Genomic DNA, 12,719 nt, shown 5'->3' on the forward strand with positions numbered 1-12,719 from the left:
TCAGAATACGATCAGAAACTGTTTTGATGTGTAAAATTTTAGATGACTTGGTGACATCCAAATGAAGACGTGAGATAGCCAAGGGGAGAGGCCCAGGATAAAAATATCTGTTTGCCAGTTATCAACATAGAGATGGTGTTGAAAGCCATGAACCGGGACTAAATCACAAAATAAATGTATGTTGTGGAAAAGAAGAGATTCAAGGCCTGAGCCTTGGGACATTCCAATATATTGAGGTCAATGAGATGAGAAGGAACTAGCATAAGAGACTGAAAAGGAAGTAAGAGAAGGTAACAGAAAATCTAGGACACTGGAAATCCCTGGAAGCTAAATGAAGAAAATATTTCAAGAAGGAGACTGTGATAAAATACGTAAAATGCTGTTAACAGGTCAGCTAAGATGAGGACTAAGATTGACAAATTAGATTTAACAGCATGAAGGTTATTGGCGACCTTGATCCATGAATGGCAAGTTGCATTCCCCAGAAAGGCACTCTGACATGGAGATGAGAGAGATGTTTGTTAATTAGTCCTCTTGAAATAGCCATCTCTGGATTTCGAAAGGAAGAAAGCAGGAATTGTCAGAGGGAGAAATTGAGGTGCAATGCAGTGTAGTGAAGACTCCCGGCGGTGTGGGGGTGGGGGGGCTTTGATGTTGAGTTGACCCTTCAGAGTTGTCCTGAGTTGGGACAAGTTATCTGAGTCTGCATAAACCCTATTTGACTAGTCACTGATATTGGACTGCCCTGTAAGGTAACTATGTGACTCCTCAGCCAGGGCAATTCTGAAGGGCAAAGCTGTGGACTGTAATCTGGTAGCATTGCTCGCAGCTGGGTAATAAGTTCTTTGGGGCCTCTGAGTAGTGTATCACAGAGTTCACTAGAAGCAGTTTAGATAAAGTAGCAAGGGCAAAAGCCTGGTGAGAGCCAGTTCAAAAGAGAATGGGAAGAGAGAAATTGGAGATAATCAGCTTAGATGACTCTTTTTTTCTTCATTTATGATACTACTAGGAAGTGTCTGGGTGTGGATTTATTGTTATTCTTTCTTGGCATCTGGAATGTACTTTTAATCTCATTCATGTCATTTTTCAATATGATACTTCAAATATTGCTTTTCCTCCATTTCCCACCCCCCCTCCGAGCTTCCTTTATACACATATTGGAATCTTTCAATTTTTCCTTTATATCTTTTCATTGTTATTTCATCTTTCCTTCTCTATCTCGTTTCATCAACTTTTGGGAAACTCCTTAGTGTTATCTTCTAGCTCACTGATTCTCTTATACTGTGTCCAATCCAGATTTTATTCTGTATATCAAGCTTATATAATTTTTGAAAGAATATATTTTTATTTAAAGGATTCCAATTTGTTCTATATCATATCTCTATTTTGTTTCTGGCTATTTTGTTTCATATTTTTATATTCTTTTTTAGAGGCATTATTTCCTCCTCTGTCTCTTGGTAGAGTCTTAACCTACTTATTTAAAATTCTTTTTCATATTTTTGTTTTCATTTCCTATGGAGTGAATTACTATTCCAATTGTTGATCTTATTGATCTTATTGGCTGTCTTTTCTAGTGTTAGTTTTGGACATATGTTTAATAATTTTTAAATTATTTCATAATAATTTTCAGGCTTATGTAGAGTAGTAAGTTTTATTATTTTTTATGTTTTATTTACTTCTAATGCTCACCACTTTCTGATTCACAGTTTTGTAGTTGCCACTGGGTTCCCAGTCCAGAACCAGATCTTATATTGGTTCCTTGGGGCTCCTGTCCCTTTGATAGTGATATTTCAAACCTGTTTCTGAGCCAGTGGTGGTGTGGCACGGGCATGGTGATGAGACATGTCTGTCTCCTCTCCCTCTCCAAACATGGAGCTTGTGATAACCCCCTGTATCAAGCACCAGTGGGAAGTTGCATTTCTACTTCTTTTCAGCTGTCATTTTTAGCAGAGCCAGGCTGTGATCCCCTACGTCGTGTGAGAATTATTCTGAGTTCTTGTTACTACACTGGAGCTGAACTACAGGTTGCTTCTACCTGCTTCTGGGACCTGGGGACAGCATCCACAGCTTCAGTCCCATCACCCCTCTGTATTTATTTTCTATTTCTGGCCCTTGAAGATGACTAAAAGTACGTCCCTACCCTATTTATGCTTGTCTCATTCCTTAGGGAAAAACTTTCAGTGGTTTTTTTTGTTTTTCTTTTTTTTAGACAGTCTTGTTCTGTTACCCAGGCTGGGGTGCAGTGGCATGATCTCGGCTCACTGAAACCTCTGCCTCCCAGGTTCAAGGAATTCTCCTACCTCAGCCCCCTGAGTAGCTGGGATTACAGGTGCATGCTACCATGCCTGGCTAATTTTTGTATTTTTAGTAGAGATGGGGTTTCACCATGTTGGCCAGGCTGGTCTCAAACTCCTGACGTCAGGTGATCCACCTTCCTCGGCCTCCTAACGTGGTGGGATTACAGGCGTGAGTCACCTGTGCCTGGCCTTTCAGCCAGATATTGATGAGAAAAAGATAGGTGCTTTGATAATAGTTACTCAATGTGTTATTCCTCCCAGGGATTTTTTCTTTTTTCCTAGAAAGATGTGAATGTTAGACATGGTACTGTATGCATCGATAATGTGTTAATTGTGGACAATATTTGCTTTCTTGGGGACTCTTCATGTTTCTAAAGTCACCATGTAGTATACAAAATATCATACCTATTGATCTCTTATCCTTTCTCTTTCTTACTTTTGTTTTAATTCTTTACAGAATCCACACATATTTATAGACTCAAGAGTAGAGTTTATTACTAAGTCCTTCCATGCATATCATGTCCCTAGAATTCCCTTCTTTTCTTCTTTGATGATGTTGACGAATATGGCCTTGAGGCACTCGCCATCCTTTATGTTCTCTGTTCTTTCTATGCTATTCCCACCCTCTCTGAGTCTGCTGCTTGCCCTGTTTCTCAGAGAACTCATTCTCTCTCTTGGTTTTACATATAATCTCTGGTTTAAACTACTCTCAAATTTACGTCTCCAATATAGAATAAGATCCAATAAGAACTAACAAATATGGAAACAAGTACTTACTGAATGGACCAGGTGTAGACCTGTACTAAATGTTTTAGACATTCATTCATTTGGTCTCGCAGTAGCCCTGTGAGATATGAAGATTATATAATGATTATTACAGATGAAAGAGCTTAGTCTATGAGGGTTAAGAAAATTGCCATCCTAATTTCTGGGACTGTGCAGCTCCCAGGATTCAGGACCTTCAGTTTTAAAGCCGCGAAAATCTCAGGCAGACTGGAATGAATTGATTACTCAAGGCCTAAGGCTGTTGATTAGGAAGTGATGAAGCCTGGGCTTGAACCCAGTCCCATCTGAGCGAGTCCCTGCTCTTCAGCATGACGTCATACTGTCTCTGTTAGAACAACGTAGAATAAGAGAGTTGAGTCAGAGAGCAGAAGGTAAAGAAAGAGTTCACGGAGGGGAAATTCACGGAGGGGAAAATCCTGGAATTTCATCAGGGGGATTCTTGCTTCATCAGGAATCAGGAAACCCATATTGTGGTTCCAGTTCATTCACAAATCCAGTGTTAAGCTGAAATCGCTTATATCCCTATGTTGCTCTTCCCTCCCCTGTAAAATGAGAGGCTAAACAAGACAACTCCCAAGACTGTTTTCAATTTTAAAGTTGTTTTCCTTGAAACTGTCCCTTACATATAAATGCTCCAAAACCATTTCAGACCTTGTAAATATTAGCTAGTTTTTATAAGGTTATAGAGATAAAAAAGAAAACAGAACATATAAGCCAGAATTTTGCAATATTTCATGATTTGCTCAAATTTCTAGATTTTGCTCTTTAACATCACTATTTCTGAGTACAGCATAATTCTATTGAAACAGTTGAACAGTTTTGGCCTTTAATTTATTGTATTTAATTTGTTGTAATTAACTTTATGGTGTTTTCATTGTTTTCTTTAACTGTTAACATAGTGTCCCAAACATCTCAGCGGGGAATGCTTTATAAATTTTCTCTCTTTATTGTTATTTATAAGATGTTAATGGCTTCTATTTAAGGCATGTGAGATTAATAACTGGGAGAATGTACTTCTATAACAGCACTGTTTTAATCTGTGAAAATCACAAGAAAAACAGAGTCATAACATGCCACAATTATCAGTGAAGGCATAACCACATGTATTGATATGGGACTCTTTATAAAATACTTTGAAATCATTTCTGATATAGCAGAGTGCTAAGGGAAGAAGGCTCTTATTACCTTTTCTGTTCTTGGACATATAGGCCCTAACAGATACATTTCTAACTGAAATTCCCCAGAAATAAAATTTACAGTAAGACATAGCTTCTAATGTTTTAACATTTTGTTCAAGAAAAGCCTCACTCTATTACCCCCACCTCTGCCTTTCTCTTGCATATGAGGGTTGTATTCAATGACTGAATGGGAATTTCAGGTAAGAAAAATGTGGAATAATGTGAACTTTTCTGAAACCAGTTTTTGGGGTGTGTGTGTGTGTGCGTGTGTGTTTCTTTACCACTCGCTTTGAATCAAAGTACTTAGCCCCTCATTGGATAATTATGGTCTTCCTATCAAAACCTTATCAAGATAACAAGAGGGAAAAAATTAAATAAGCAAAGCCCACTATTCACAGTACACAAATTCATGACAGGTTTCACATACATTTCAGTAGTAGTGGAATTTCCAAATAAATATTAGGAACTCTGAGAAAACTAAGAAGATTATAATGCTAATGCTTTAGGACTTCTTTGCAGGAATTCAAATAGATAGTTTTTATAGAGTTTTATTACTTGGGTAGTCATGTGCTCAGTCTTATGGGAGACAAAAGAAATTTAAACAACTGGTTCCTGCCCTGGTGGGGCTTACAATCCAGCACAGATCTTGGTGGCTTGTACCAAAGCTCTATGCTTCATATTTCTTTTGAGTGAGTGTAAGAGGAGAAATGGAACTACCTGTAATGACTAGGGTAGTATTTTCAGGGTTCTAATAGGTTATACTGAAACATTAATAAAGTGTATATAATTATTGTTAAGTAAATTGTAATTGATTTATAACATATAATCAGAAAAGTGCACAATTCCTGTGTGTAGCTCAATGAATATTGATGAAGTGAACACATCTCTATAATCACCCTCTGATAAAGAAATGTCCATCCTCTGGAGGGCATTCCAGAGGCCTTCCTTGTGCTCCTCACCTCAGACCCTGCATTCTTTCCTCACAGGTCACCATTATCGTGTTTCCTATTGTCATTAGTAAGTCTTGCCTGTTTTCGAACTTTATATTATTAAAAACATAGATTATGTCCTCTTTATGCTGTCTTCTTTCCAAGTAATATATGTGAGAATATACTATGTCATTGAGTATAGCAGTTTATTTTCACTGATGTGAAATATTCCATTGTGTAAATAAAATGCAAATTATCTATTCTACTGTCAATGGACATTTGGGTTGCTTCTAGTTTTTAGCTGTTACAAATAGCACTGCTATGATCATTCTTATATGTGCCTTTTGCTACACATCATAAGCCTTTCTGTTGGGAGTCTGAGGTTTGGGTCATAGTTATGGATTCAATTTTTAAAGATAATACCAAATAGTTTCCTGAAGATTACCAGTTAACACTGCAACAGGCAGTGTGTGAATATTTCAGTAGTTCTATATCTTTCTCAACATTTGATATTTTTTAAGAAGCCATTATTTTGGGTGTGTGTGATGGTCGTGGTTTTATTTGTGTTTCCTGGTTGATGAATGAGTTTTGAATGAATATCTGTTCACATGCTTCTTTCCCATTTGGTTGCCTATTTTTATATTCAACTGCCTGTCTTTTTCATTGATTTGTAAAAGTTCTTTATATTGTAAGGTATATTTGTGCTTAGAATTGTGGATAATAGATAGACTAAAAATTCAGTATTTCAATTTACTCTAGTAGTTGATCTCTAGTCAAGTATGGCTCCGTCTAACATTGATCATTTCCTTTTTACCCCCAAGTTACTCCACTTAACCACTATGAATGATAGCCTTGTCTCACCAACCCCAGCCCATCATCTGTTGGTAAGCTTTGATCTTCAGTGACCTTCAATGTACATGTTCATGTATTGCCAAATCCTATTTTATACATAACTGTATCAAAATCCTAAAATAAAATCACAGAAAAACTCCATAGCTTGTTGAATATGGCTCAGAATCGTTGGTTTTACCCATTAATAGAGGCAAAAGGTGAAAAAAAAAGAGTGCATTTTAGTCAAAAAGAGTAAGAATTTTAAAGTGTGATGGGAGAGTGTTCTCAGATTAACATCTCCTTTTTAATGAGTTGAGAACTGAAATGTATTAATAACTGCTTTTTTGTGATTTAAAGATTTAAATATTTCATGTAAAGCTGGGAATATTTGAGATCTCTTAATTAATGTAAGTGTCCATGCATACCCATAAAAGAACAGAACATAACATCTATTTTATGAAATAGTGAAAACTTATATCCAGAAGGTACCTTTGAAGTCATTGATGGAGAGCCTCTGAACCTGGAATGCTGGGGTTGAAGATGGATGGGAGGTAATTGGGAGTGACGGACAGTTCAGGGAGAGCCCATGAGATCCTCTTCAGTCAGAGCAGCCAGGCTTTCCACCAGCTATTCTCATTGACTTCTGAGACTTATGAGTTCCTTTAAACATAAGTTGAAGCTGCTGTTTTTAATATTATGGGTCTATTTTAAATACTTTGCTTCTAGACAAGGAGGTAGGACTCAGAGAGATTAATTGGTTTGCTTCAGATGACTTTGGCAATGGCAGAATCAGTATTGAAATCCAAGTTTGCTCTCATCACAGTGTTCCTAGACTCTGAGCTTTGTGTAGGCTAAAGTGATATCCTAATGATTCATTTATTTTCTTTCCTTCCCACTTCCTGGTTCTGGGTTATATATTAACTTGAGTTAATTGGAGATTTAGAGGAAGATTTCTGCATCAGGAAAGGAGTATAATTTCATGGGCTTTCCACTGTTCCATGTGGTCCCTGGGTTCCTAGCTAGCCTGATATTAATCATAAATTCATAGAGTATCTTCTTTCCAACTCATTTTATGGCCCTCTCACAAGTTTGAATTATAATTTAATTATGCAATTATAAGTTTCTTATTCTCCTTATTTCTTCTTCTCCTTATTCATCTACTGTAGTTGGACCTTTGTATCCATGGATTCCACATACATAGATTCAATTAAACATGGATTGAAAATATTTTTAAAAAATGGACAATTGTGTCTGTACTGAATGTGCAGACTTTTTAATTGTCATTATTTCCTAAACAATATGGTGTTAGAACTATTTGCATAGCATTTACATTGCATTAGGCATTATAAATAATCTAGAGATGATTTAAACTGTATGGGAGGGTATGCATAGGTTACATGCAAATACTATGGCATTTTATATAAGGAACTTGAGCATCTGCAGATTTTGATATCTACAGGGGTCTTGGAATCAATCCTTCATATACAGAGAAATGACTGTATACCTTTGCACATTTTAGATGCCTAGTATTGACCCTGTTATATTGGCCCTCATTGGGACTTGTTCTGTTTGGTTTTCTTTAACTGCTCTCCTTTCTCTTTTCTTATTCCTATTGTTTGGTGCTAGCAGATCTGATGATATGGTCCGAGACACCAGGAGACTTGACAGAAGTCAGAAAGAAAGTCCAGAAAATAACCTAAAGGTCCTTGTTGACTTAGTAGAGGAAAAGTGGAAGGGGGCTTATACTTACCAGAGAAGGGTGGCTAGGACAAAAGCTGGGAGGGAGGTCCTAGTGGCCTAGGCTTGAGAGACACATGATGAGGCCTGCAACTAGGGACATGACCAGAAGTGGCCTGTCTAGACTGCTTTTATTGGTATTCTGCTCCAGAGTTACAGAGCACAGAGTAAAGTAGAGAAGGACAGGAGGGAGGTACGAACTCTTGCCCATGCAGTTGATTTCTTGGATTTGGAGCCAACTATTTTTTAGCATAGTACACAAAAGCAATGGAATAATAGTTTTAGAAACTGGTGGCGTCTTAGAGATCTTCTCGTTCTAGAATTTTACCTTGTAAATGAGAAAACTAAGTCCAAGAGAACTCAAACCAAGCTTCCTAGCTCAGTTCTGTGTGGAGTTGTGGAATACCAGTCCTATGCTTATCATCCATATATACTCAGTTTCATAAGAGAGAAGAGCTCAGGGCAAGAGGTTAGGTTTTATTTTAAATGAAGTTCAGAAACCATGGAAGGGAAATAATATAATCTGATACACAATTAAGAAGATGAGTTCTGATGTGTGGAGAACAAATTGGCAGAGAAAGAGTGGAAATTGAGAGAGCAGTTAAGAAGCTATTTCAGCAGTCCCAGAATGAAATGATTGTGGCTGGGAGATGAAGATGGGGAGAAGCAGATGTATTTTTTAGTTAAAAACCTAGAAGACTTGATGAACTGGATATGGTAGACAAAAATATAGGAGAAATAAAAGATTTATGGCTTGAGCAACTAAGTGGATATAGGTACAATTTCTAAGATAGAGAAATGGGAAAGGGTGAAAGTAGGATTCGGGGTTGGGAGGATTGAGGTAGAGGGACAGTGGGGAGAAAGTTTGGGGTAGTAAATGAGGACTTCCATTTGCTATAACATCAACTGCTGAAACTGCCTTTCCAGATCCCTGGAGCATGGCTTGTTTCCCTGCATCCTGCTAATTACCATAAGGCATTTTATTTTATTTTTTTATTATTATTTTTTTTGCCAAAGAATACTGAATTATAAGGGCCATGATAAAGTCTTGTCTTGTCTTTTTCTTTTTCTTTTTCTTTTCTTTGAGACAGGGTCTCACTCTGTTGCCCAGGCTGGAATGCAGTGGCATGATCACGGCTCCCTGTAGCCTTGACCTCCCAGGCTCAACTGATCCTCCCATGGCATGATCACGGCTCACTGCAGCCTTGACCTCCCAGTCTCAACTGATCCTCCCACCTCAGCCTCCAGTAGAGTAGCTGGGACTACATGAATGCACCACACCTGGCTAATTTTTGTATTCTTTGTTGAGAAGGAGTTTTACCATGTTGTCCAGACTTGTGTTGAACACCTGGGCTCAAACAATCCTTCTTCCTCAGCTTCCCAAAGTCCTGGGATTATCGTACTGAGCCACTGCACCCAGCCTTAAAGTCTTATCAGTCATCTACTTTAGGAATGTCAAGCTAAGAAGATAAAGTAGGGAAATAGTTTCTACTTCTGTTTGTCTTTCATCCATGTAGAAATGGAATTAGAAATCCTTAGCACTCCTGCAGCCCAGTTTCAGAGACCCTTAAGTTGCATCTACTGTAAAAGAAAGGGTGAAAGAACTTTTTCACAGATGTGCTGAAGGAAATGTGAGAAGGTAGGCCATCCCTGTCCAGTATGCTGTTGCTATAATTACTGATTATACAAATAGCAAATGCTTTTTGAGATCCTTCTAAATGCCAAGCCTTGTTCAAGGCATGGATGATTTCAGAGAGGAAAACAGAATCTTCGCCTTTATGGAAGTTACATTCTAGAACATTGGTTATGTCAACGCCCTGTTCAAAAACTTTCAACAGTTCTTTTACCATTTCAGCAGCATAAAATGTAGCTCTCTGCTACCATCAAATAGACACGCAACTTGATGTCCCCCAGACTACGTGTATTGTCACCTCCATGCCTTTGCTTGTGCTTTTTCTCTCACCTCCCTGTCTTCTCTGCTCTTAAGTTAGCCATTCTGATCCACTCAGGACTGGTAGTCAGTACTACAGGGGTGTACTGGCTAGCATTCGGTTCTGATTAACCCTGTGCTCACCCTTCCATGTATAAGTAGCTCAGTTCTTCTTGAACCCTCTTTTATGTCACCTCAGGCCTCGGTGATGTTGTCCTCATTTGAAGTCATAGTACTCACTGATTTATATCACTTATTTCACAAAGCTCACGTATTTCCTTATGACATCTGGCATACTTTTTTCCATGTTGTTTGCATCTTTATTTACAATTTGATTTATGTTTTTGGCTTTTTCTCCTGAAATAAATGGCAAGTCCCTTGCACAACCCAGGCACTAAATAGGCTTTTATTAATTGATGGATGCATTAGGAAGGACTCAGCGTCTCGTAACTGTCTGCTGGAGACTTAAAGTGGAGAGGGGCCCCATTTGCTGATATTTTGCGTCATTGTGCCCGTCTCTAAGCAATTCCATCCTTCATGGCCTTTCTATACTCCCAGCTCCTGTCTCAGAGTCCTCCCTCATCACCTCAAGTTTGCAGGGACATTACCATGCCAGCACCCCTTAGGATGCTTGGCTAGTTTTCTGCATTAAAAGGACAGTGGGATGTCTTGCTTGCCAGCCAATTTAATGCAGGCTGACACTCCTGGCACACTGAATTAAGGTGGAGGAGCCAACAGACCCAGAGAAGAGTCCATTTCTATGGAGATTAAAACAAGAAAATTATGGAGCACAAAACACTTCTATTTCCTTTTTATACTTAAAAATAAAGAAGACAGTAATTAAGCCAGACCAGAAGATGAGTTCTGATTGTTAATTGCTGAGGGAGATGCAGTATTTTAATTTATCCCAATTAATTTGCAGAACTAGGCAGACAAGGTAACATGTTCTGCGCTCTAGCCCATGAGATGATGCTGACAATTTGAGATTTAATCATTTTTGGATGTTCCAGATTTGCTATTTTAAAACTGTAACTGCAATAGTATTTTCCCCCCTCTGGGTAGAAGCTGAAGAAAAGTGTTGTAGCCTTTTATCTAAGAGCGTGAGGCTACAGGGTCCTGACTTTCATAGGGCAAAGCTGGCTTACAGATTTACTGAAATAATTACCAAATTATTTAATAGGTTTTGAATTCTGAACTCATAGTTTGTTAGTGGAGTCTGCCAACTGAACAATTATACATAGACTCTTAGAACAAGGGCCTCCACGGAACTCTGCTAAAGCATTTAATATTCCCATTTCTAATTGTAAAGCCATTTGAGCATATAGTAGTATGCACTGGTGTAACTGACTCCTTGGCTATAGAGGTAGCATTTGATGCATTTTGGATAATGCTTTTGAAGTAATGATAATGTCAAATGTACAAGGGCTCAGCTAATGAACCCATTAATCAGCCCGTTATTGAGCACCTCCAGAATGCAATGCACTGAGCTGGGAACCATGAAGGATGAGGAACAAGGCAGATTTCATTCCTCTAACTGAACATTTAAATATTCTGGGAAACTTTAAAAAATGCAGATGCCTAGGTCCCACTCTAGGCATATGGTTAAAAACTCCTTAGGTGATTCTGATAGTCATCCAGCATTGAGAACTACTTTTATAAAGTATAGTTTTGTTTTCAAGGCATTTGGAGTCTAACTGGGAATATATAGGACTAAATTGGGAATATAGATATAGTATATGTCGATCACTCTGTGTTTTTAGCCCTGTAGACAGACAGCATCTGATAAATTTATAGGGAGAGGCACAGACAACATAACTACTGTATTTAAGAGAGGAACAAATCACAGGAACAGAGGCTGGGTCGTCATGGAAGAGGTAGGATTTGAACCTAGGCTTTGAGGGCAGGTAGGATATAAATAAATATAGATGAGAGGTCAAGGCATTCTGAGTGGAAGGCTGGCATAAACCTAAGCTGAGGGCAGGAGTGTATAAGGTATGTGCCAGGTATTAACTGCATATTAGTTGAAAGTTGTAAGAAAGCAAGTAGTAGAAAGTAGTAGGAAATCAGAGAGACCTGCATAGGGTCTTGAGCCCAAACATCTGGATTTGAGTTTTGCACATGCCACTACATAGCTTCTTACCTTGACAAGTTATTTTACTTCTCTAAGCTCCAATATCCACATCTGCCAAATATTCCTAATAATAGTTCCTATCAAGTTGCTTAGATCCAGTAAGGCAATGTGTATATGAGCATTCAATAAACTACAGAGCCCTACCCAGTGCTAGCTATTGTTATTGTGTTTTGGAGGGGAAGGCATTGAAGGTTATAGAGCACAGAAATGACATATAAAAATTTTCAATCATTCACCCTATTTGCTTATAAGTGAGCAAAAGAAATAGCTAAAAATAAATATTTATCATCACTGAATTACTTAATGTAACTGTGTTTAAGGACTTGGAGATCACACTTTAAAAGAGAAGATCATCCTAACTGCCCCTCATGACTACTGCAGAGGCTACGCCTGATAAAGCAAAATGTGAGTATCTATGCTTACCTAACAACTTGACATACAAGTCATAACACTCCAACTGTTTTAACCAGTCTTTTCTATTAATTAGTGACCCACAGAGCACTACACTTATTGGCACATCTTGAAAGGATTTATTCCATTCCCTTTATTTAAAAATAACCAACTTTCGAGAGATCTTTTTAACTTATTGTGCTGTCCCATATGGTATCCACTTGTCACGTGGGTTATTCAGTCCTTGAAATGTGGCTGGCGAAACTAAGGAACTGAATATTTAATTTAAATTTAATGAATTTTAATTTAAAATTAAAAACTGATAATTCAGTTATTGGAAAACCTTTAAGCATGTTTGGAACAAATTTGGGCATGTAAATCTGTTTTTTCAAGTGATGATTTTATAAAATGTAAATACAGATTAAGTAGTTCTGATAAAAATTTAGCATGTGAGTTGAGATGTATGTAACTACAAACAAAATACATACAGAGTTTTGAAGATGGAACAAA

At 37.9% G+C, this 12,719-nt stretch overlaps 1 protein-coding gene across 5 annotated transcripts in view; it reads left to right on the forward strand.

Annotated features, from left to right (window-relative positions):
- Positions 1–12,719, forward strand: part of IQCM (IQ motif containing M) — a 496,764-nt gene that overhangs the window by 67,970 nt on the left and 416,075 nt on the right. For 4 of the 5 annotated variants that reach the window (XM_011710533.2, XM_011710535.2, XM_071092653.1 and 1 more), the window contains exons 2-3: positions 6,012–6,074; positions 12,140–12,224. In XM_011710533.2, the coding sequence (XP_011708835.2) occupies positions 12,188–12,224 (37 nt within the window). In that variant the 5' untranslated portion in view covers positions 6,012–6,074; positions 12,140–12,187. The remainder of the gene's footprint in view (positions 1–6,011; positions 6,075–12,139; positions 12,225–12,719) is intronic. The other variant, XM_011710534.2, reaches the window with a different exon arrangement.

The sequence above is a fragment of the Macaca nemestrina genome, chromosome 3 (genome assembly GCF_043159975.1).
Source record: "Macaca nemestrina isolate mMacNem1 chromosome 3, mMacNem.hap1, whole genome shotgun sequence".
NCBI lineage: Eukaryota > Metazoa > Chordata > Mammalia > Primates > Cercopithecidae > Macaca > Macaca nemestrina.